General features: G+C 42.6%; 1 protein-coding gene across 3 annotated transcripts; it reads left to right on the plus strand.

Annotated features, from left to right (window-relative positions):
- The first annotated feature begins 3,467 nt into the window (after positions 1-3,467).
- On the plus strand, positions 3,468-20,744 carry LOC103459547 (CD276 antigen-like). Of its 3 annotated transcripts, XM_081603888.1 has the most exons (9): positions 3,468-13,131; positions 13,541-13,885; positions 14,152-14,499; positions 15,283-15,378; positions 16,142-16,468; positions 17,886-18,212; positions 19,128-19,457; positions 19,975-20,301; positions 20,369-20,744. In XM_081603888.1, exons 1-9 carry the CDS (start codon positions 13,095-13,097, stop codon positions 20,410-20,412), a joined length of 2,181 nt encoding a protein of 726 aa, XP_081460014.1. In that variant the 5' UTR covers positions 3,468-13,094; the 3' UTR covers positions 20,413-20,744. The 3 variants fall into 3 exon arrangements, with proteins under 3 accessions (XP_081460014.1, XP_081460016.1, XP_081460015.1); XM_081603890.1 differs by lacking the exon at positions 17,886-18,212; XM_081603889.1 differs by lacking the exon at positions 16,142-16,468 and having other exon boundaries at positions 3,470-13,131.
- Positions 20,745-26,200: the final 5,456 nt, after the last annotated feature.

Here is a 26,200-nt window from a genome sequence, read left to right on the forward strand (position 1 = left end):
GACCCTGCGCACACACACACACACACCTGTGGCAAACACCGTGGCAGTTTCTTGGAGTATGCGTCAGGAATCCACCAGATTCCCCCACTGACCACCTCCTCAGACACGTGGAGCCTGGAGCGCCTCATCCATCTGGGATGCGTCTCAGTGCATAATGCATCGCTTTCTGAGGCAGAAGCACACTAAGGCACACTGAATCAGCTGTTCTGCATAATAGATAAAGGCAGATTAAAGGAACAAGTGGCCTTGGTGTGTAGTTCTGATTGAGACAAAGCTTTCTTGGGGTGATCCAGAGAGAATTCGTGTTTCTAAGTGTGTGTTTGTGCATCAAAAAGACGACAAAATTAAATCACCGGTCTCAGACAACAATTTCTGTCTTGTAACTATCCCCACTTGATTGTCTTTTAGAGGAAGAGAAAAAAGCAACAACGTAGTTTGTAGCTCATGATGTTTCCTGTTGAGCACTTAATTAAGAATCCCATTTTAGTCTCAGTCGCCTGGATAAGTCGTCCGACGAAGAACAAGCAGGTACTCAACGGAAACGGATGGAGCCGCAGAAGACGCCATATGTCACCGCAACGAGACTGGAGCTCTAAACGACTGTCATTTCCCTCCACAGTGGGAACTGTGGAGGGAAATGACAGCATTATTTCATTTCTAAGATGAGACCTGATTAGTGAAATGTAATATCATGGAGGCGAACAGGGAGCATGGCAATGACATGGTGGGACACTAGCGAGGGCTACGTTTCCCTTCGTATTGGTGGAACATATACGAAGGGACCCTCACTGTATGATGGCACCCTCATCATACAGAGAGGGTGCCATGAATCAAAACCATCGACTCAGGTTGATTATGCACAATAACTTTGTTTTAGGTATATGATACAGTCCCAATAAAGCACATTGAAGTTTGTGCCTATGAAGGATGCGACTACTAAAGTGCTGTTATTGGGGAACGTAGCCCACTCGAGTCGTGGTCTGTTTTGTTACAGAAACATCTGAATAATCCAGTCTGTTGTTTAGTTTCGCTTAACATGGAAGTCTTATCAGTGACAACCGAGTTGCATCCTGGGAAAGAAAGGATTAAATGTCAGGCTACGTTTGCAAGCTCTGCATCGTGCTAGAAGAAATGAAAATTCACTTGAGCAGAGCAAAGTTAAACAAAGATGGAGATTATACAAAGAGTGATATTACTCCGCCTACAGCTCATAATAGAAATAGAACTTTAATTTTCACCTCAGATTTGCTGCATGTTCTGTTCTTAATGTACATTTTATCCGGAGAGCGAGCCTACATGAGCAGTGCTACCCAAAACAATCACAGCATATACTGTATGCAAATGTTTCTATTCCTGTAAAAGCAGTGGGAGTTCGGTGGGTGGAGTGGTCAAAAAAATCATGTGCTTAATTTGATTAATTAGAACATAATTAGAACAGTAATTATAATACTTCCCCACGTTCATGTCAGAGAGCCATCTGGGAAAAAGTTTGAAGTCCTGCAAGGAATGCGTGGGAGCACGTGCTGGTCAGATTTATAAAAAAAAAAAAAAAAACACAACTTTGCTTTCAGTGTAGCACCAACCTCCCCACTATTTTTATTTTTATAGATAAATATTCAAGTGAACCTCCATCTTTGTGGCAGGTTGCTAAGATATGCACCGTGCTAGGAAGTGACAAACGTAATTACAACCCTGGCTGACAGACATCGAGCAGAGTGTTCATTAGACTTACTCAAACATTAAAGCATCAAGTCTTTTTTTTTTTCTTTCAAGGGATGAAAACCTGACATAAGCTTTTGTATCAGCTGATTTACCAGATTGTAATTTTGGCCAATGAGGACATTGAACGGAGAGAAGAAGAGATAGAAAAAAAGATGTAGGATCTGACTTAAAAACTTAACTCTTGTATGTCGAAATGGTGTCCAATCGACCCCACACACGTTTAAACTCATTTTCCATAGACCTCTAGGGTTAAACAAGTCCCAATTAGGGTCTTGAAAAGACTGACATAAGAAATAAAAGCATAAATATATATTTAGTTTTTCCTTTTCCTTACACGAGTTTCCATCAAGTAATGCATATATTTTTCCCTAAGGATACGTTTTTGTCAAGAAAAGTAAGAAAAGTTTTGTCTTCTCTTTATACAAGCCCTCGTTCTTTTGTCATTGCCTCTTCTCCTGTTTTTACTTTTCTGTGTGCATCGTTATGTTAATGAGGAGAGCTGCCTTCTATGTCCAGCTCCTAGACTATTGGTCAATAGAACTTTGAAACCAACGTCACTATGTCAGACGTTGTGGGGCGTTTAGGTGTAGTTGCTCGGTGCATTCTTTACAGGCCACAGACCAAAACAAACGTTATCCCGGTGGTTTTATTGTTACTGACTGCAGTGAAATTAGTTTCGAGTTGGATTTGGATATTCCAATATCCGCTGAGCAAATGATGTTTAACTCAAGGTTGATCTGATTTATGAACGATAATTTCAGCCAGCCGTGTTCTGGTGCCCTCCTCCTATTGAGTCAAAATCGGTGTGAAATTGTTCTACCAGTCTGTACAGATGAGGTACACTCATTTTTATTAGATTTGACCCTTTTTATTCCCTGTCAATACACAGCTCTCCATTACCATGCCACCGGGTGACTTTGAACCCCTCCAGTCACTGAATAGATGGTTAAAACAGATATATGTAAACAGATATATGTGCCAAAACTTTCTGCAGCTGAACAGAAAGAAACAAAACTGAAGTTATTTTTGGACCTAAAGAGGAAGAGTGTAGGATTATAGATCTAGAGTTGTAGATCTAGAACAATTTCACACTGATTTTTCACTCAATAGATCACATTGACCTAGAGACTATTGAAGAGAAATACTAAATTTTAACTAAAAAAAAGGTAAAAATAAAAATTTTGTTAAAATAGAATAAAAAACGCATGTGCCTCATATATACAGTTTAGCACAATTACACATTGATTTCTTGTCCATGTGGCAAATAATATGGAAGCTATTGAAGAAAACATAATATTTAACATTAACGTTATTTAACCCTTGTGCATGCGAGGACTGAGGCAAACATAGAGGTCTATGGAAAATCACAGGTTTAACATGTGTGGGGTCGGTTGGACCCCATTTCGTCATACAAGAGTTAAAATATTGAATATGACTTGACATTTTAATAGAGAATGTGTCTCATGTAAAAGCATGAATTACCACATTTTGGTATCAGTTGGTCACAAGGCAAGACATTTATTAACATTTGATTGACAGGAGTGTTTGGTTCGGAAATTTGTTACAGTCCCTAAGTGAACCTCCGAGCGCAGAGGAAGGGAGCGAGAGAACGGCTGGCCAAAATTATCGTTCATAAATCGGATCAGCCTTGAGCTAAACGCAGCTTGCTCGGATGTTTAGGGGAAATTAAAAAGAATATATATATACATTACTTAACAGAAACTCGTGTAAGGAAAAGGAAAAATTAAATATATATTTATGCTTTTATTTCTTATGTCAGTTTTGGTCCTCCATATTTAAATAGACTCTGTTACTCTTGAAAACTATCATTTGAAGCATTTTTTATGCTCCACATTAGGCTGCGTAAATGTTTCTCTCCGGTGGCCATCTTTGAGTGACAGAGATATTAGCGCCGTTTTCCTCCCACTCTCCATCTCTCCCTGCCTCTTTTCAGCCCCCAGTCAATCTTTCCATCTTCTCCCTCTACTTGAAGGGCCTCGGGAAAATGAAGCTATTTATAGCGACTCAAGCGTTCATATGGAGGCATTCAAGGCTCTCCCTGTAAGAAACAAAACAAGTCGCATTTGAACCACCATTTAATGCTTTCCTGAAAATTAGTTTTCCCACATATGCGAGGTTCTGAAAATTTACTGAGTCTGAACCTGCTTTGCACATCGAAAGACTATTTTATTTATTTATTTTTCCTCCTGCTCCTTTGGAAAGTTGGAGTTGCATTTCACAGACAAATCTTCGAGCAGGTGAATCCATTAGAGTTCACTGGACATTTAAATCCAGTTCTAGATAAAATACAACATGGTTAAGATTACTTTATAATGCCAGTTGGTAAAGAAACAATTGTATCAACTTACCGAATTTGCTGCAATTCCTCATATTAGGCTTCATGTTGGAAGTGGAAAGACTTCCTTTAACAGGAGGAAACCTAAAAAGGCACTTTATATAGTGTGAAGCCAAGGTTTACATAATACAATTTTTTGAGTGTTTTATTTGCCCTGTTTTCTCCCTGGAAGCAGCAGAAATTATGAAACGGCTCGTGACATTAAAAGACGGTGTAAAAATAACAAAAGGTGTCTTCCCTTTGAGCTGAATTGGATGTTTTTCTATTGCCACCACCACCTTACTTTACATGTCACTCTTCAGTATTATTTTAGTTTTTTTCGCAGAGCTGTATTTTGAATTCACGTCACGCGTCAGCGATTTTCAGGCCGGATTTTTAAATTTTTTTTTTTATCAGGCTAAATGTGAAGCCAGCTAAGCGAATTTGTTTTGCAAATGAATGCCAATAGGCATCCTTAATGAGGCAAATAGAGCAGCCAATTTCGTCTGCTTTCCAAACGTTTCAAGTGCATTCACACGAGGAAAAGGGAGGAATGCCAAGAAAACACCTGACATCTATCTAATATACTGAAGAGGACTGAAGGTGATTGAGTGGGGCCGCTGCGGAAAGCGCTTGATTATATCTGTCATCAGCTTGTTGTATTATCGGGGCGATATTGACATATTTACAGAGCTGGGCTAGCTTCAATTTGGCCAACAGGAATGTAAGTTGGCGATTTCAGCAATGCAGAGAATTAGGAGGCCAACGCCGATGAGCAAAATTTGTGCTGTACTTTTTTTCTTTTAAAAATAGGGGCTCTGTTTTGTTAAGAGTGAGAAATATCTGGCTCTTTTATATCCTTGTGACTCTTTAAAGCCATAAATTAGTAATAAATCCTAAGTGTACGCATAACTAGCTGGTGACAAAATGACAGCGCTAATGGGGAACAACCAGCCAAACACAGGGAACGTGAGAAAGCATGGCTTGTTATGTAGCTGGAAGCAAATGGAAAGTGAGTGGGAGCTGAAGAAATAGCACTAATTGGGACCTTCAGGGATATTGCAATGGAATGCTAATAAAGTTACCGTGCAAACAGATGCTCATATGGACAGCTGAATGTAGAAACTGTTTTGTTAATTAGAAAACATTTGCTAGGAAGATTTTTTTTGAGGAGGTAAGTTAGATGTAGAACCAGGAGCAAACTGCCAAGGAAAACTACAATTAGAGGTGAGAAAATTAGAAGATTTTATGGTGACGTGAAGGAAGTGCATTGTTCTGCTGTCTTAGAACAAATTGGATAAAATATTTATTTTTGTGACCTTACAGTAGAATCTATAGGCCGGTCATGATTACACATTTTGCTGGATGATTATTTGTCCCAGAACTTGTTGCAAAATAAATATTGTTTTGAGATCCTTCCTCGTGTTTTTTCCTCTCCACTGACACTAATATGATTTTTCCTATTGAAAGCTACTCTAGTATCATAATGCATAATTGTTTATAAGTCTGTCTTCAAAAATCTGTCCAGCTTTTCCTTAGCAACTTAGCTAAACAACCTCAGTCAGATTGGATGAAAACCTTCTGTGAACATCAATTTTCAAATCTGAACATTGAAATTTGAGGAGGTCACACTAACGCATGAATATACTGTCATTTAACCCCTTAAGTGGCAGTACCAAAAACACCTGAAAAGGTATACTCAAATAAGCTGTTCTTGAACAATTTCGAGTACATGCAAAAGCATGGTCTCTTTATGAAGATGACAAGCTAAATTAATTTTTTTTTCAGTCAAAAATACTTTAACTGTAAGTAGCTTGTAGCTATTACATTTGTAACACAAAAGAAATTGAAACATTTTGCTTCATTTTTATTTCTATGTAAATAGACATTAAGTGTTGAATGTATGGACTGGGGTAGCAGCTTAAGAAGGGAGGCCCAGACTTCCCTCTCCCCAGCCACTTGTTCCACCTCTTCCGGGAGAATCCCAAGGCGTTCACAGGCCAGCCGAGAAAGTGCCCAGAACACCTCACCAGAGAGATGTCCAGGAGGCTTCCAAACCAGATGCCCACCTCAACTGGCTCCTTAAGTCCACTAAACACATGTAGACTGGTTGGGCGAACTCCCATGTACCCTCCAGGACCCTGCTGAGGGTGTAGAGCTGGTCCAGTGTTCCATGTCCAGGACTAAAACCACACTGCTCTTCCTGAATCCGAGGTTCGACTATCCGACGGACCCTCCTCTCCAGGACCCCTGAATGGACCTTACCAGGGAGGCTTAAAAGTGTGATCCCTCTGTAATTGGAGCACACTTTCCGGTCCCCATTTTTGAACAGGTGGACCACCACCCCAGGTCTGCCAATCCAGAGGAACTGCCCCTGATGTACATGCGATATTGCAGAGTCGCGTCAGCCAACACAACCCTACAGAACACAGAGCCTTAAGAAACTCTGGGCGGATCTCATACATCCCCAGGGCCCTGCCACCAAGGAGCTTTTTAACCATCTCGGCGACCTCGTCCCCAGATATTGGAGAGCCCGACCCAGAGTCCCCAGGCTAAGCTTCCTCAATGGAAGGCATGTTGGTGGGATTGAAGAGGACTTCGAAGTATTCTGCCCACCAGCCCCGAGTCGAGGTCAGCAGCACACCATCCCAACTATAAATAGTGTTGGTGCTGTACTGCTTCCCCCCTCCTGAGACGCCAGATGGCGGATAAGAATCACCTTGAAGCCGTGTGGAAGTCTTTCTCCATGGCCTCTTTAAACTCCTCCCACGCGCGAGTTTTTGCCTCAGCAACCATCCGAGCTGCACGCCACTTCACCTGCCCGTACCCATCAGCTGCTTCTTCTTCAGCAAGACGGCATCCCTCACCGAAGGTGTCCACCAACGGGTTTAAGGGTTGCCGCCGTGACGGGGAATGACAACCTTGTGGCTGCAACTACGATAAGCCGCCTCGGCAATGGGCATGGAACATGGTCCACTAAGACTCAATTTTCCCCACCTCCCCCAGAACGTGGTCGAAATTCTGCTGGAATGGGAGTTAAAGCTCCGCCTCTCAGGGGACTCTGCCAGACATTCCCAGCAGACCCCCACAATACGTTTGGGCCTGCCAGGTCTGACCGGAATCCACCCCCACATCCGGAGGACACTCAACACCAGGTCACTACCTTTGTAGTGACCTGGTGTTGTCAGTGGAAAGCTCCATACCTCTCTTCATCCGAGTGTCTAAGACATGCCGCGGCAGATCCGATGAAACGATGACAAAGTCAATCATTGAACTGTGGCCTAGGGTGTCCTGGTGCCAAGTGCACATATGGACACCCTTATGCTTGAACATGGTGTTCGTTGTGGACAATCAATGACGAGCACAGAAGTCCAACAACAGAACACCTCTCGAGTTCAGATCTGGGGGACCATTTCTCCCAACCACGCCCCTCCAGGTCTCACTGTCATTGTCCGTGAGGGTTGGCGTCCCCCAGTGGAACAAGAGAGTCCTCTTCAGTACCCCTCTAAGAACTCCAAGAAGGGTGGATAATCTGCTCTGTCAGCTCCAGCGTCTGTCTCAGATCTACCTGCTCCAGCTTGCGCTACAGACACAGACAGCCAGTCTCAATGCCACACAATTTTTTCAGAAGGATTCTCCTCCTCTTCGTCATCGAGGTCTTCTCCAAATAACAAACCCATTACGTTTGAACAAAGTTCTCTGGTTGCTTCGAGGGCTTTGCATACACCATTTATCACACCTGCTCCACAAACACCGATCGGGTCCTGGCCAAAAAAGTTTGAAAAATGGTTTGTCCTTTGCTGAGCCTGGCTGACGTAATTCTCAGCTGCGAATTGGTCCTCTTCATTTCTGTTTGGTGGTGGGAGAAACTGCACACCGTCAAATCGGAAATCTGTATAATAAGTTTGTGTGGCAGCTTCTTTGACCTGACGTGGTCGATTAAGTGCTCTTATCAGGTCTACGCGAGACAGTGGCACGCCAGTACAAAATATTTTTGATTTTTCAACCAGCCCCATTGTGGAGCTGTTAGGGCGTGCCACTGAGTTGAGAAATTGAGTTTTCTCCAGAGCGGTATGACTCCTGAATTTCTCGAAGTCAAAGGCCTGATCCATTTCAGACTGATTGACTTTGTGGAGCCCCAAACCAGCTCCAATCCAGCTCGATGATCTAGATAAAAAACTCATCCTCAAAAAATGTCAGTAAATATCCAGTGATCGGTGTATCTGCTGTCACTTGCTGAGGGAAGTTTAATACATATAACAGAGATCTTCGGTATATAACCGCTTCTGTGACGTCATTGGACGGTTTACTTATCGAGCCACGTCACTGTGTATGTTGCGTAAGCTCAAGGCAGCTGACGTCAGCAAGGTGAATCCCAGAGCGAATCACGTGACAGGCTGCTCGAACGCCATATCACCTTTGTATTTTTTTTTATTTTAATTATTGAATTATATATAAATGCAATTAATTTATTAAATGAAATTTAAATAAAAATTGTATACTTTTCTATTTGCAGCCTTCTGATTTAAATATCGAAAAAAAAATCCACAGGTTAATAAATAAAAATATAAAAGAAACATAATAAATAAATCAACCATCCAGTCGGAGCTCTGCTGTGGTTTTCATTTTGCCTTCCAGAAACTGACATATTTCCTCCCGCAGCTCGACAAACCTGTGCAGTACTTTTCCTCAGCTTAACCATCTCACCTCGGTGTGATCCGGCACGTCTGCATGTTCCGACCCACATTCCTCCAAAAAAGACTTAAACGGTGATTCAGACCTTTGGCTCTTATAAAGTTCACTACTTGTGTCACTGTGGTCACAACATGTTCCATCTTTAGGGCTTTGCCACACAGTGATTCCTGATGTAATGCAGTGATAAACAGTTGGCTCACCTGCACAGTTCTCTTCCCGCATCTTCTCCCGAGCCCTGCTCACCAGTCCACTTTTCTGACCGGACATTGCTGGGGCACCATCTGTCGTTACTCCCACGAGTTTATCCCACGGCAGCTTTATTTCAGTTAATCATTTGGGAACCTTTTCAAAAATTTCCTTTACAGTGGTTGTGCCATGCATGGATCTTAATCCCAAAAGTTCCTCCGTAATCACACAGATTTGAGTCCACTCCACGGATGAAGACTGACAGCTGCGCAGTATCAGACCCGTTGCTGTTCTCATCCACAGCAAGGCAGAATGCCACCAAATCTTTTCCATTAGCTGGACATGCAGATTGGTGGCGAGATCATAGGTGCGATCAGCTGCAGCGTTTCTGCTCAGGCTCACATTTGAAAATGTTTTTTTTTTCTCCTGGGGACACGAGGTCACAAACTTTCATCATGCACTGTTTTTACAAACTCCCCCTGATTTTGCGATCTCTGCTGCCACAATAAAACTGGCCTTTACAGCAGCTTCACTTGGTGATTTGGCTTTTTTGAACATTATGTTGTGAAACCAAACTTCTTTTCATCTCCTCCACTTTCTGGCCCCTTGAGTCATGTCCAGGTCAGGGCCGGCCCAAGGCACAAGCAAACTAAGCAGCCACCAAGGGGCCCCCTCAGTGGAGCTGATTTTTTTTTTTTTAAGTAATAATTTCTAAGTCATTATAATATCAAAAACACACAATTTCACTACAGAGTGATATTTTTTTACAATTCCGCATCGTGTTTGATAATAATTAAAACGTCTCAATGTTTGACTTTGTCTAGCAAAATGTTTTTTACGTCGGGCTACATGGCTGCTACATGGATGAGCTGCTCTAAGCTGTAGTTAGGGATATGTTGTTTACTGCTGACCATAATCATTTTGTGGCTAAAACAAACATTATTTTTACATCAAGTTCTAAGTTATGGCAAACTTCTATTAAAATCATTTGAAGACTCAGAATCAGTCCAGTACCGGTACTGGTCCACATTCTCAGGGGAGAAAGACTCACTTGGCATAAATTAAAGTTTTAGCTATTAGAGTAACGCTTAAGAGAAATGTATTTAATCAAAGAATGTCATGAATATGTGTGTAGGGCTGCACCGATTGCAGTTTTCTGGCCGGTTATCGATCTTTAAAAAACCTGAGCTGCTGATTTTGATTTTGGCTGATATTAATTTTTTTGTTGTTGTCTGAAATGTTGCTAAATTTAGCAAGAAAGTCACTGAGTTGGCAACAGTGAGGTGAATATTATTAACTGTAAACGTGCAGATCTGACCTGGTGGGTCGGTCTGTCAGTCAAACGTCTCACTGCAGAGCAGAAGAGAACAGAGGCTGATTTATAAACCTTTGCTGATGAAGATAAGATCAGATAAGATCGGCTTCACATGTAAGTATGATCAGATCACGATCCCCCAAAATTATGGAAATCGGCGCCCAGAAATCAACTGGTTGATTAATCAGATGGCCAACAAATGTATCGTATCATACATGTATATAATGTAAACAGCACTGCCAGAGATGCATTAAGTTTATAGCAGGTGTGTGAATGATCTAATGATTGGACTGATGATTGCAGCCAGTCTACATTTTTAGCAGAACTGGAGGGCCCCAAAACCACATTTTGCTTAGGGCCCCAAGGAGGTTTGGGCTGTCTTTAACTCTTCCTGTACCTGAATAGGGCAGAGAGGCTCATCAGGCCCACCTGCATCAAAGCGAGCAAGCTGGAGGAGCACAGAGTGACTTGCAGATGAGGCCACCTTAGGAAGAAACGCTACGAGGGGCCAAAGAGTAACGCCTGAACCAGCTGGGTTCCAACGCCAACTGGACTCGTGAACAGACAACACATGTAGTTCAGCTACCCTCTTTGCTACAGCAATGGCAAAGAGAAAAGCGGTCTTCCTTGAGAAGCACTTCAGCCAAGGGCTCAAACGGAGGAGATCATAGGGCAGCAAGGACAAGAGAGAGGTCCCACACAGGTCCGACAGGCTGTGTGGGAGGGTCCAAACGTTGGGCACCTCTCAGAAACTAGGAAACATCCTTGTTACGACCCATCATCTCTCCACCCATCACCGTATGCAAACAAGACATGGCAGCAACATAAACTTTCAGAGTGGCTGGAGACTGACCTTCAGAAAGAATTGCTTGAAAGAAGATTAAAATAACAGAAATATGACAGTGTATAGGGTCCTCATGTCTAGCATGACACCAGCTGTTAACCTTCCACTTATGGGTGTAGACCAGCATATGCAAGGGGACCTAGCAATAGTCACTATATGTCCGATGTCTCCGTCTTACTCCGAGAAGGTAATACCGGGCCCTGTAGCGGCCAAACCCAGAGGTGGAGGTGACAGAGATTGGGATGCAGGATCTGACCCCCCAGCTGTGGCAGAAGGTCCTTCCTGTGGAAGCTGCAACAGAGCCTGATCAGCAGTAGAAACCAGCAGGTAGTTCTCAGTGAAACAATGTAAAAATACTGTTAAAGGTTTAATGCTATTAAGCCGGACCGGATTGGGGCCCGGATCTGGAGGTGCCAGGGAGGGAGAAATGGTTTCAAGTCACTTAAATGTCTGATTATAGATGGAGAAAGTGTGCCCTCGCCTGTTGAGAAAGGTGTATTTAATGTTAAACTTACCTTCCCCAATGGAATATATACTAGTCAGCCCCAATGGCTGTTTCACTAACGGTTTAGCCGAAATGCCTCCTGGGTAAAAATGAAGACATACGCAACCTCCTTGTTTGTACTTTAAATGTTAGAAGAGATGAAAACAGTTGTTACCAATTGGGGGAACAGTATATTCTCACTGGCGATTCTTTTTAATCCTGTTTTATTGACTTGGCTGTATTCCAGGGCTTATAATCAGGGTCATGATTTTTTGGAACATATCCTTTGGGGAAATTAGAGCATTACCATCCAACTCGGCATCACCTAGACAAGCAGGCTTCAATTTTCCAAATGAAATGAATCACCAAGAGGTTGTCAGAAAACATATTTAGTGGGCAAAAGACAAATAAAGTAGAATACTTTAATCCGATTTTGGTCATATTTCAGGGAAATGAAGATGTAGCCATAAACTCAGGTGATAAACTGAACCGTCAGAAATCAAATGTTCAGCAGGTTGAACTGGAACAGAGATGCTGTGCAAGAAAATATCAGAAATCTACAGATTCCGCAAAGCTGCATATGGGAGTTGCTCCGGAAGAAGACAGGTGATCTGCCGCCAGCGATGTGCGCAGTACGTGATGCGACATGTCAAGAGAAACAAAATTAACTGGTGCATCAATACACGCTGTCTGAGGGATTATCAGTCACCGTGACGTTTACAGATCTAGAATAAACGAGAATAGAATAGAATCTGATTGTTTTATTATTCCACTGCTGGGTAAGACTAAAGTGAAATCTCTGGAGGACTCGTTGTCAGAGACATTAAATCAGTAGCAACATGAATAAAACTAAACATGAGAAACCAGAGTTTTGTTTGTTTGGCTCTTAGAGGGAATCTGCAGTGAGCTGAAACTGTTCAGCTGTTAAAGTCAGCAGAGATGCTGACTTTAAAATATTCATCAGAAACTGTGAAACAGAAAGCAGATTTGTTTGTAAGTCTGTCTTTTCCTGAGCAACATTCTGCAGACATGAGGAAGAGACGAAGCTGTTGGTGGGTGGGGTTCAAAGAACCATGAAGGAATGAAGACAATCAGGAGAGTCTGGTTTTATCTGAGGATCATCGGGTGCTAACAGATGGAAACGGCAAAACGTCTCATTCTTACCAAAACCTGGTTCACACATAGTTGTGGGTAGAATAGATTCAGTCTTTATATATGATTGTTTCAGTGATGGTCATAAACAAACAACTGAAAGTTCAGTTATCAGCTGAGTGTTTTTGTTTCTGCTGACTGAATGAACACGTTGAAGAATGTGTTCATTCTTCTAATACATAGAACAATGTTTTAAAAACGACAAGATCACATGACCTGCCTGGAACAAAACGGGTTTATCTTCATTTTGACCTTTCAATGACTTGACCAGTTTAACAAAGATGAAACTAAACATTTTCTCAGAGCTCATCAGTAGTTTCTGTAGAGGAGAAGTGTGACACTGTTGCTCTCTGAGAGGAAGATGAAGACGTTGGTGACGTTTGGGATCCTCCTGTACGGTAAGACCAGCTTCCTCTGATCAGCAGGTTGGCCCCTCTGGGCCTCAGTGAGGATCGTTTCTGAGTTTCAGGCTAGCAGAATGCCATGACCCGTTCACCAACAGGTCCCAGTGAACCACGACGATGACCAGAACTGATCCAGGGTCAGGCAATGAAGGGGTCACTAACATCTCTGCAGACCCCCCACATCCTGGACATTAACTGTTCAGAAGTGTTTGCTTCCATCTCGATGTCCTAATTTTTCATGTTGAGCTGAAATCTCACAGATGAAGATTTTAAAATGAAAGATGTTTGCAACAAAGGAGAAACTAATAACTGGTTGTTCCTTTCTTAGCAGCAGCTGCATTCCAGTGATTCTGGAATTATTTCAGTGTATGACGGTGTGATTTAAATGTGTGTGTGCCGTTAGTGTCCTTAGGGATCCAGACTGCAGTGATAGAAGTGTTTGAGGAGGCGCAGTCTGTCCTGCTGCCCTGCCTTTATGGGGGAATAATTCCTGAAGATCCCTTCGTTATCTGGACTCGTAACGATCACGACTCCAAAGTTTTCCTCTTTCGACAAGAAGGCAGTGATACAGAAGGACAGAACCAGATCTACAGAGGAAGAACATCGATGAGTCCTGATGCTCTGGAAACTGGAAACTACAGTCTGACCTTCAGAAAGCCTCAACCGACTGACAGTGGAAACTACATCTGCAGCATCGCTGATAACGTAAAGATGCTAAAGCTGACAGAGGTTCAGCTCAATGTCAAAGGTTAGTTACTTTGTACATGTTAATATCCAAAACATTTAAAGAATGATGCACAGAGTGGTGAACCAAGAAGACCATCAGATGCCATATGTGACAGATGACCTTTAAATATAGAGCAAAGAAAACTCAACATGAACACGTGTCTCTCCAGATGTCATCATCAGATGACATCTGGATCATCAGAATATAAGGTTCTGGTCCAGATTGTTAAGAATTGCTGCTGCTGCTGCTTCTCTCTGGATCAGTGAAATGATTCAATGTCTCTCCAGATGTCCAGGTGGAGATGAAGGTCAATAGAGACGCAGAGTTTGTTGTCTTGCCCTGTAAAACATCTGCTGGTTTACCCAGAGACACCAGAGTGGAATGGACCCGATCAGAACCAGAATTTATGTTTGTTCATGCATATCCAAACACAAGTGCACACAATGCAGAAAGGGAAAAGCGTTACTGTGGCCGCACTGCCATGAATGAAGACCTGCTGAGAACCGGAAACGTCAGCCTGACCCTGAGATACCCCACAGCCAGAGACAGTGGACGCTACGTCTGCACCGTCTACAGAGACAAAGACATCCTGAGACAGAGAGTGGTTCTGGAACAGGTCCAAACTGTGGATCCAGGTAAAATGTCTGACCTTATATAGAGCAGGGTTGTTCAAAGTCGGTCCTCGATGGCCGGCATCCTGCGTGTTTTAGTTCGCTCCCTGGTTTAACGCACCTGGATCAAATGTTAGCTCGTTAGAAGCCTAAGAAGAACATTGACTTGCTGAGAAGGTTGTTACTACCACCAGGGAGAGAACTAAAACATGTAGGATGCCGGGCCCTCGAGGACCGACTTTGGGCACCCCTGTTATACAGGAATAAAAGTGACTAACTCACAGAATGATTATATATATATATAAAAAACGCACAGGACTCAGATTCCTTACTGCTACGGCCAAACCACAGAGAGATTTATTCACATCTGCAAATCTCATTAACCATCACAGCTTTGCAAATATCCAAAATCTCCCAACTTTTGTTGGATACATCACTTTTTATAGAATTTCATCTCAGTTGATGTGTAGATTGGTGTGGCATCATTTAATTCCATTTACACAATTATTCTGGCACAATTCATACTATATGTATGTTGCATTTTCCGAGAATCGACAACATCTGGCTCCATCTCAAGAAGGTCGACTAACATTTAGTCAAGTTGTTTCCATCTGACCAAACAGAAAATCACTTCTGGCTCCAGTTGGTCCCTGCAAACATTCTTTCCCAGCTAAAGTGACCTGAATCTGTGCCATAACTTTTTCTTGCACAACAGCATTACAGAAACATTTCCCTCCAACAATCTGCAGGTAAAGGTCAGAGGTCAAAGCTCTAGCTCCAGGTTATGTTTTCTCTGTCTCTCCACAGAGGGTACACCCATCTGGGTCACAGTTTTCCTGGTTCTCCTGGTTCTTGGATTGTCTGGAGGTGCTTTGTTTCATTTCCGCCACTATTTCATACCAGGTAAGTTTGAACTCCTGGAAAATATCAGATGTTTCATTAGAATCTCTTTCCAGCAGCTGGAGGAGATCCAGTTCTTAGTCCTAGTTTTCTTCCTTTTAAAAACGGCCACAGCCTTCATATGTTGTTTCTTGTTCATGGCACTTATTGTGTATTGTTAAGATGATATAAAAAATATTTAATAAATAACTCAGCAAAGCCTTACTTGCCTTTTGATTTAAACCTGTTGTGTTGAAGTAGAGAAGCCTCTTAAGATTCTGGTGCTGAAGGGCATAAAGTGTGGAAGTCCAGTTCCAAACTCATGATGGAGTGGACAGTCAGTTCTTTACACTCAGGATTCCCATGTTTAGTTTGTAGGTCATAAAGTGTGAAGACCTCCAGGTCAGGGTTTACTTGAATCCCAGTAGCTCTTCAACCTGGAGTACGAAACATGAAGAGTCTACATGAATGTCAAAATCAGAATATAATGAACATATCAGTGTTAGTAATTGAGAGTAATGACCTGGTGGGCGATACGGAACAACAAATAACAGGATTTTCACCTGAGATGGAGAAACAACTGGACAGAACATATAGCCATAGTAGCTAAAGCTAAGCTAGCAACCGCTTACCACACCAGAGGGAGAAAAAAGTGAAACATGAAGAATTTCTAAACATAAAGCATAGCAACAGAAAATGTGTTCTAACTGGTCCAGTAAACGCCTTTTGCTCAGCATTTATAACCATTTATTAATCAACAATTTATGAATCCTCTGTTGTCTCTCAGTCAAACAGGTGGAGGTGGATTCAGGGGCAGAGTCTGTCCTGCTGCCCTGCAGAACCAGACCTTTCCTGCCCAGAGATGTTAGAGTGGAGTGGACGAACAGCAAAAACTGGAAGGTCCATCTGTATGACTACGGTTCTGATCAGCCAGGAGAACAGCATGACCTCTACAGAACCAGAACCAGGATGAATGAAAACCCACTGAGAACTGGAGACCTCAGTCTGACTCTGAGACGGCCCACTGATAGAGACAGAAAGATCTACACCTGCAGCGTCACCAACAGGGCTGGAAAGATCCTGATGAAGAAACAAGTTCAGCTCCATGTCAGCAGTGAGTTCAGTAGTTACATGATATTTAAAATGACTGCAGCCTGGCTGTTGATGAAGGTTAAAGGTCAACCTGCAGATGTAAATGTAGACATGCAGCTCAACCTGTCCTTATTTCTAAAATGCTTTACATCCAGGATTAAAAAACACATTTTAAAAAAATATCAATTTTATATGAGATGATGTCAAATAAAATGACATGTAGAACAATTAAAAAGAGAGAAACAGATAAAGATATGAATGAAGAGAAACATATAAATACAGTGCACAGAAGATGAAGAAAGAACATTAAGTTTGTTTTCTTTAGGAATGTTTTGTCCAATATGTAGACATATTCTTCGTAGAAATGTAGAATTGTGCCCCCCAAATAAATCATTAAAGAAATATTTGTATTTTAACAATCAATATAAAAAGGCAAAAGAAACGAATAAATAAATCCGTTTTTTATCTAAGAAAAAAATAAGGATGATTTTTTTTAGATCCAATGTGGATCCTTTAAAACTATAAAATAAAATCTGAATATTTTTCTATAAAAACCCTGGTGCTTTGAGCATTAAGTTTAAGTTATGATACTTCCCAGACATTCATATCAGTCTACTTGTTGGTTCTCAGCCATCATGGCTTTGCCACATGGCAAAACTAAAAAACGGTTTGAAAATAAAGCAACTTGCGTTGTAATTTAAATAACACATAACTTGTATTGACAGCCACCACAATAAATCAATATTTTTGAGGAATTTAATTAAGTGGAGTCACTCATTAAAACTTTTTATTTAGAACCTTACATTTTTGTAAAGGTGTAGCAGAGATTAGATCTGTGACTCTGAACCAAACTCATATCTAAACATTTGAGTTTTAGTTGGACTTGTATGGGTCTACTGAGAAAACACACATTTGATTTAATTTTTGTTAATGTAGCTTGAACACATCAAAAACTTTTTAAACCACATATGTTACTTTGCCAACCACCACCCAAAAATTGTGCTTAAGAAATTTCTCTGTTTATTTCCCCCCCAATAATGAAATAGAATTTCATCGATTGGACATATTCAAGACATGTTGAAATACTTCAATAACTGAAGAATAATCATAACATTTATGGTCAGTACATTAAACACAATAATCAAATGTTCTACAGAGAGACTAATGTATTAAAAAGAAAACCGTGGAGCACTGACTGCAGTTTTCTGGCTGATCACTGATCTTTAAAATCCTGACGTGTTTTGGTGCTAATAGTAGCCTAGCTCTCTGCTGCACTACAGACCTCCCTCCTCCACCTGTCAGGACACAGTGACAATTTAATAAATATGTAAAAAAAAAAAAAAAAACTGCTCTAGTTTGAAAACAAACCTGTTCTACTTCCAGGAAATGTCCTCAGAACTGCTGCTGTCTGTCCAGCTCATCTTGTCCTTGTCTCTCAGTCCCACAGGTGAAGGTGGAATCAGGGGTGGAGTCGGTCCTGCTGCCCTGCAGAACCACAGAGAATCTGCCTGGAGATGCTAAAGTGGAGTGGAGGGATAGAGACCGTGAAAAGGTCCATGTGTATAAGAATGGTTCTGATCAGCTTGGAAAACAGATCCATTTCTACAGAACCAGAACCAAGATGGATGAAAACCTGTTGAAGACTGGAGACCTGAGTCTGACTCTGAAACATCCCACAATTGGAGACAAGAACATCTACACCTGCAAAGTCTTCAATAGAGATGGAGACATAATGATGGTGAAACAAGTAAAGCTTCAGGTCAAAGGTCAGAGGTTTAAATGTTATTTATTGTTATAAGTTGATTGGTTGTGATCAGTAGTGTTGACTAACTCTTTAGAGGGTCAAAGGTCAATGTGTGAGTTTCATTTTCAAAGACAAAGTTATATAACAAATGATGAAGTAGCACAGGTTGGATTCCTTTCATTCTTGGTTTATGAGGTGAAGAATAATTTGGGACTAAATTGTAAATTTCTTCAAGTTCCAGTAGCATAAACTGTTTGACTGTAATGATGCAGACATAAGGCACAGAAACCCCCTGTTAGGCTTCACAAAGTGACCCTGAGCTTCTCTTGGTTTCTTGTCCTCAGTTGTACCTTCAATAATTTTTGTATTTCAAAAATGTACTTAATATACCTGACTTGTTACTTTTACACTCTCTACCCCCAATACTAGATTACCTCAAATTTAAGGACAGTATGATTTTTTTATCTTAATTTCCTGAGTTACAAGTTGGACCACAGTTCACTGTTGAGGACTTTGATAAGTTTCTCCAGAGAATTGAAGTGATAGAAATTAATCCTCATCAACTTGAAGTGAATGTTGAGGTCAACATTTGGAAATGAGAAAACCTTACTGATGATTTAATATAATGAAGGAACTGACAAACAGCAGGCCAGCAGCTCTTCACCCCTGGACCAGCCTCAGGGCCAAACCAAAAAATAAATCTCATCCTTTAGATCTGAGCAGGATTTAATATTTAATTAAAATAAAGATTCTCAAAAAGTTTTACTTAGGTACAGTACTCAAGTAAATGTACTTTCCACCACATTACTGTCCACCACTGTCTGTGATACAATATAAGCTCTGAATCAACTGAAATGGGGTTTCAGGTCTTTTTGTGTCTCTGCTCTAAGATCTGCTGCTAACTACAACGATCATCTTGTCCTCTGTTGTCTCTCAGTCCAACATCAGATTAAGGTGGATTCAGATGTGGAGTCGGTCCTGCTGCCCTGCAGAACCACAGAGAATCTGCCTGGAGATGTGAGAGTGGAGTGGATAAAGAGCCCAGACAAGAAGGCCCATGTGTATGAGAACGGTTCTGATCAGCCTGGAGAACAGAGCCAGTTCTACAGAACCAGGACCAAGATGGATGAAGAACCGCTGAGGACTGGAGACCTGAGTCTGACTCTGAGACGGCCCACTGAGGAAGACGGTGAGATCTATACCTGTAAAGTCTCCAGCAGGAACGGAGACGTCCTGATGAAGAAACAAGTTCAGCTGGAGGTCAAAGGTCAGTGGATTACATTTGATTTGATAAAATGAGACACAATTTTAGCTAAATACACAGAATCAATAATTTTACAGAAGACGCATCTTTGCCAATGTATTAATTTACTCAAGAAGCTGAAAACAGATTCCTGAAGGTTCCCAGAGGTTCAGAGTGAGCTTACACACAACATAAATGATGTTTATATCCTCTTCACCACGTTTGCACTTTCACCTCCTCCTGTATGACATCAGCAACATGTACAAAGAGAAAACACTGCAAATGTCTGGTTTAACATTCTGTTTCTGTGAAAAACAATAATCTTCCTCAATAAGGGAGTCAGCAGCAGCTCCCTAAACCTAAAGTTTTCACACCTTAACTTTAAAGGCCAAGCTTATAGTTTTGACACAATAGTATTTTACAGTCAGCTCAGCTTTTTTTCCTGTGTTTCATTGAACATATGTCAGAATGAGGGAAGACGCAGGAGGCAGAGATGCATAAAAACAAAGTGTCCTGTAAACTCACCTTGATCTTCTCTCAGTCTGCCAGGTGGAGGTGGAGGAGGGGGCGGAGTCTGTCCTGCTGCCATTCAGAACAACACCTGATCTACCTGGAGACGCTGAACTGGAGTGGAGAAAGGGAAACTACGTGACAGTTCATGTTCATCAGAATAACTCTGACCAGCCTGAGAAACAGAACCGGTTCTACAGAAACAGAACCAGGATGGATGAAGACCTGCTGAAGACTGGAGACCTCAGTCTGACTCTGAGATTACCCACAGAGACAGACAGTGGAGAGTACAGATGTTTAGTCTACAGTTTGACAGGAAACCTTCAGAGAGAGAAAACGGTTCTACTCAAAGTTAAAGGTTTGTCTCTTAATTTCTGTTTTTGTCTCTCTTTGATTATCTGACTGTTTTTCTTCTTGTTCTGCAGAGAGACGACAGATCCATGAACAAACTCCACTGATCCCAGTTTGACCAGAGAGCGTCTGAGTGAAGGATCTGATGGATGAAGAGAGGACACGGCTCCTTCCTCCAGACTCAGAGTGGATCAGTTCAACCTCTGCAGCTTTTTCACTCATCAACCATCTGATCATATAGAAAGTCATTCCTGGTCATGGAGTCACGATGTGTGAGGGACTTTCTGTGTGAACATGTCTGTTAGAAATGAAGAAGACTGAAGCCAGAGTCGATGTGAGACGAGTTCAGGCAGAACCAGACTGTTGGACACCGATGCAGTTAGTCTCACTTTTAGACCTCATTGGATTTAGTCTTTTTTATCATATAATAAATATTTTTGCATTGCGTAATTTTCTTTTTCTTTTCTGTGCTCCATCTTCAGAGGGAAAATGTTTGTAGAGTTGTAGCTTGTTGCTGTTTATAATAAAATTCACTCTTTCTATCAGAAGAAGAGCTTTGGTCTAATTGACATGACGCTGGCTGACGCGGAAGTAGAGCTGTTCTCCGACAGGCAAACTGTTGTTATGGCAGACGGAACGGAACGAACGTTACGACTGTAACTACGGTTCTATGAATCCCGGATGACCGCCAGAGGTTGACCCTGTAGAACATAGCAAAAGTATTTGGGGAGATGACCAGGAGGCTGCTGCACATACAGCCTCCAGAGTGACCCCATTCATAGTGGCCCATGACACACTAATGCCCCTGGTAGAATGGCACCGTACACCCGCAGGGGGGTGGTGGCCCTTTAAAACATATAGCCTGTTCCACCATGTCCACAATCCAACGTGCAACATGCTGCTTCAAAAGGCCTTTTCCCTTTTGCGGGGCCCTGCGTAGCAAGCAGGCTATCAGACTGCTCAGAGAAGATGTGTGTCTTGCATACTCTTCCCAGGCCCGGCCCAAAACATAAGCAAGCTAAGCAGCCATTTAGGGCCACCAAGGGGCCCCTTCAGTAGACCGTTTTTTGTTGTTTTAGTGAAAATGTGTATGTCATTAAAATGAGAAAAACGCACAATTCCATCATGAAGTGATTTGTTTTTACAATAATATATGTCATAGTTTGTAGAAATCATTGTTTCGTGGACAAAAAGAAAAAAATTATTGTTCTTGGGGGTCCCCTGGTGGCCGCGGTAGGTATTGCACGCTGCGCTGGTAATATGAGCTGCCATGAGTACCAGAGTACATCTAAACATCCAAAGCTCCAGTAGAAGATAAGTTAGCAAAACAATGTCTCAAAAAATGATTTATCCTTCATGGAGGAAGAAAAGAGGAAGAACTGACTGAAGACAAAATAAAGGTTTTTCTTAATATGTCTTTGCAATGTAATTTTCATTAAGAAAATCAGATCAAATAGTATTTGTATAGCACATTTCTCCTGATTTTACTGACTGAACAAATTAAAATTGACATTCAGATTGCTCTGACAGGCATTAATTTTTGTTTGTTTATTAATAGTTGCAGACTAGAAGAGTTGCCAGTCGAGGGTGATTCTTTTTTTGTGGCAACATTTTGGCTTCAGGACTTTTGGGGAAAAAAAGTATTTTATAAGTTTTAAATATTGTGTTACAACACTGACATGTTTAAGAATAAGAAATTACTAAAGGGCAAGCCCATGATTGGATAACTTAATGATTACAGTTGTTTTATTTCACCATTGTCTCTGAATGTGTTCCACCCTGTTAGGAACATTTACATATAGATCACAGAGTTAAACATGTAAATTTTGAATAAAAATAAACTTTTTCTTAAAAACAGTGTATCCTTTTTACTATGCTTTATTTTTCAAATTGTAACATCATGTAGTTACGAGTCATTTATATCTGTATAGTAAAAATATTTTTTTTTTTTTTTTACTCATTATTACTGACAGCATAGAAAATATTGCTAATTTTAAAAACTTAAACCAATATGTACATTTATTGGTACCAAAAATAATTATAAACAAAACACAGGGACATGGAATGTTGTCGCAAAAAAAGAATGACCCAGGAACAACCAAAGGAAACAGTTAAACAGTTTTATTTTTAGTTTAGGGTTTTTGTTCCTGTTCAACACTTGGAGATTAAGGAAAGTTGTTTGCAATCTGCAGCTTTAAACAATTTTATTTCTATGTAAATATACATTAAGTTCCTCCTCGTGCTCCTCCCGAATCCTCGCCTCCTCGTGCTCCTCCCGAGTCCTCGCCTCCTCCCGAATCCTCGCCTCCTCGTACTCCTCCCGAATCCTCTCGTCCTCGTGCTCCTCCCGAGTCCTCGCCTCCTCGTGCTCCTCCCGAATCCTCGCCTCCTCGTGCTCCTCCCGAGTCCTCGCCTCCTCGTGCTCCTCCCGAATCCCCGCCACCTCGTACTCCCGAATCCTCGCCTCCTCGTGCTCCTCCCGAGTCCCCGCCTCCTCGTGCTCCTCCCGAGTCCCCGCCTCCTCGTGCTCCTCCCGAGTCCTCGCCTCCTCGTGCTCCTCCCGAGTCCTCGCCTCCTCGTGCTCCTCCCGAGTCCTCGCCTCCTCGTGCTCCTCCCGAGTCCTCGCCTCCTCGTGCTCCTCCCGAGTCCTCGCCTCCTCGTGCTCCTCCCGAATCCTCGCCTCCTCGTGCTCCTCCCGAATCCTCGCCTCCTCGTGCTCCTCCTGAGTCCCCGCCTCTTTGTGACTCTTTTGAGCCCTGTGCCGGCCCCTCTGAACTCTCAACTGGTAAATTGAGAGCTTCGCTTGTTGACTCAGCTCTGTCTTCACTGCCACCAATCTCTCTTCACCACAACAGACTGGGACAGCGCCCGTTTCAGAGGCACCAATCCACCTGTCGATCTCCCGCTTCCTTCTTCCCTCATCCGTGAACAAGAACCCAAAATACTTAAACTACTCCACTTGGGGCAGGACACCACCCTGACCCAGAGAAGGCACTCTACCCTTTTCTGGCTCAAGACCATGGCCTCGGATTTGGAGGCACTGATCCTCATCCTGGCCGCTTCACACTCGGCTGCGAACCACTCCAGCGAGAACTGCAGATCACGCCTTGATGAAGCCAATAGGACCACATCATCCGCAAAAAGCAGAGATGTGATCCTAAGGCCACCAAAACGGATCCCCTCAACACCTCGGCTGCACCAAGAAATTCTGTCCAATGAAGAACAGAATTTCTTCAAAGAGCAGCGTTGGTGGAGTCCAACTCTCACCAGAAACGAGCCCGACTTCCTGCCGGCAATGCGGACCAGACTCTGACACCGGTCATAAAGGGACCTGACAGCCCGTAACAAAGTGTCCGGTACCCCATACTCCCGGAGAACCCCCACAGCGCTCCTCGAGGAACACGGTCGAACGCCTTCTCCAAGTCCACAAAACACATGTAGACCGGTTGGGTGAACTCACATGTACCCTCCAGGACCCTGCTGAGGGTGTAGAGCTGGTCCAGTGTTCCATGACCAGGACGAAAACCACACTGTTCTTCCTGAATCCGAGGTTCAACTATCCGACGGACGCTCCTCTCCAGGACCCCTGAATAGACCTTACCAGGGAGGCTTAAAAGCCGGAACGTGGTCGAAGTTCTGCCAGAGATGGGAGTAAAAGCTCCATCTCACAGGGGACTCTGTCAGACGTTCCCAGCAGACCCTCACAACACGTTTGGGCCTTCCAGGTCTGACCGGCATCCTCCCCCACAAATGGAGCCACCTCACCACCAGGTAGTGGTCAGTGGACAGCTCCGCACCACTCTTCACCCGAGTGTCCAAGACATCCCGCCGCAGATCCGATGATACGACGGAAAAGTCGATCATTGAACTGTGGCCTAGGGTGTCCTGGTGCCAAGTGCACATATGGACACCCTTATGCTTGAACATGGTGTTAGTTATGGACAGTCCGTGACAAGCACAGAAGTCCAACAACAGAACACCTCTCGAGTTCAGATCTGGGGGACCAGTCCTCCCAACCACGCTCCTCCAGGTCTCACTGTCATTGTCCACGTGAGAGTTAACGTCCCACAGTGGAACAAGGAGTCCCCAGGAGGGGCACTCTCCAGTACCCCTCTAAGGACTCCAAGAAGGGTGGATAATCTGCTCTGTCAGCTCCAGCGTCTGTCTGCTCCAGTTTGCGCTTCAGACACAAACAGCCACTCTCAATGCCACACAATTTTTGCATATGGGTCCTCCTCCTCTTTGTCGGCAGGGACTTCTCCAAATAACAATCCCATTACGTCAGAGCATATTCCTCGTGTAGCATTGAGGGCTTTGCGTAGACCTTTAATCATTCCTGCTCCACAAACACCGATCAGGTCCTGGTCAAAAAGGTTTGAAAAATATTTCCTCCCTTGCTGAGCCTGGCCGATGTTATTCTCAGCTGGTTCTTGATCCTCGTCATCTCTGTCCGGTGGTGGGAGAAAATCCATGTTGTCAAACTGGAAATCAGTGTAACACGTCTGTGTTGATGCATCTTTCACTTGACGTGGTCGATTTAAAGCTCTTATTAGGTCCACGCGAGACAGTGGGACTCCGGTACAAAAGATTTGTGATTTTTCGACCAGCCCCATTGTGGAGCTGATATGACGGGAGGGGAGAAATTCAGGTTTTTCTCGAGCCACGTTATTCCTGAATTTCTCGATGTTAAAGGTGGTATTTAGTTTGGGCTGGTCGACTTTGTGCAGCCCCAAACCAGATCCAATAAAACGTGGTGATCCAGATAGAAAACTCATGTTCAAAAATGATCGGTGCTTCTGTCTCTTACTGACGGACGTTGAATACATATAACAGAGATATTCGGTATATAACCGCCTCTGTGACGTCATAGGACTGTTTACTTATCTAGCCACGTCACTGTGTATGTTGCGTAGGCCCAAAGCAGGTGACGTCAGCAAGATGAATCCCAGAGCGAATCACGTGACAGGCTGAAGCTCGAACGCCATATCACCTTAGTTTTTTTTTATATTAAATTAAATGGCATTAATTTATTAAATAAAATTTAAATAAAAATGTTATACTTCTTTTCTATTTGGAGCCTTTATATATATATATATATATATATATATATATATATAAAGAAACACAATAAATAAATCAACCATTCAGTGATTTGCCACACAGTGATCCTTTGTGCAAGAAAACGTAACAAAGGAAACATTAATTATCGCTCATGTTGCCTCACTGATCTAATCTGTTGTGCTCAAGCCAGATACCTGGAATCTCTTCTTGGATGTTAATTCGTCGATGTCTGGGTTCAGGCTGTGAGCTCAGGAAATCCTCAGTATGGAACAAAGGTGTTCATCAGTCAGACGACTCCTGTGAGATGTTTTGTTTCATCTTCATCGTGGAGAAAAGTTGCTCACACAGATAATTGCTGCCGAACATGGAAAGCATTTGAGCAGCTTGGGTGTGGAGCTGAGGCTTTGTGTCAGGGATGAACTGCGGAAACTTTGCGGCTTCATACTTTGACCACAGCGTGTCTTTACACTGGAGATCAATCAGCTCCATTTGGAGGCTGGTTGGTGCGTTTTCCACATCGACTGTGAAGGGATTACTTAGCAGTTCAAATCTAAACTTCTGGGCATGAAAGTCGGCAAATCTCCGGCTAAACTCAGCGCAGAGTTCGCTGAGTTTATCAGCAAACTGTGCAGGAGAACACGGCGTTAGAGAGCTGCGTTTTTATGGTTTGGCAGCAGGGGAAATGGCCAAGGTTTCCTTGTTGCATCTGATTTTCCCACAGGCACAGTTTAGTTTTAAAAGGTCTCACTGCAGCTACGTGTCACAAACTTTCATCATGCACCGTTTTTCCAAACTCTCCCTGATTTTGCGATCTCTGCTGCCACAATATAACTGACCTTTACAGC

The sequence above is a fragment of the Poecilia reticulata genome, chromosome 23 (genome assembly GCF_904066995.2).
Source record: "Poecilia reticulata chromosome 23, P_reticulata-male-v2, whole genome shotgun sequence".
NCBI lineage: Eukaryota > Metazoa > Chordata > Actinopteri > Cyprinodontiformes > Poeciliidae > Poecilia > Poecilia reticulata.

Bases quoted from the DNA above. Each gene is read 5' to 3' on its own strand.
- LOC103459547 (XM_081603888.1), top strand. From the start codon at position 13,095: ATGAAGACGTTGGTGACGTTTGGGATCCTCCTGTACG. The intron at 14,500-15,282 runs GTAAAATGTCTG...GTCTCTCCACAG, and splicing joins GGTCCAAACTGTGGATCCAG to AGGGTACACCCATCTGGGTC. The intron at 20,302-20,368 runs GTTTGTCTCTTA...CTTGTTCTGCAG, and splicing joins GGTTCTACTCAAAGTTAAAG to AGAGACGACAGATCCATGAA.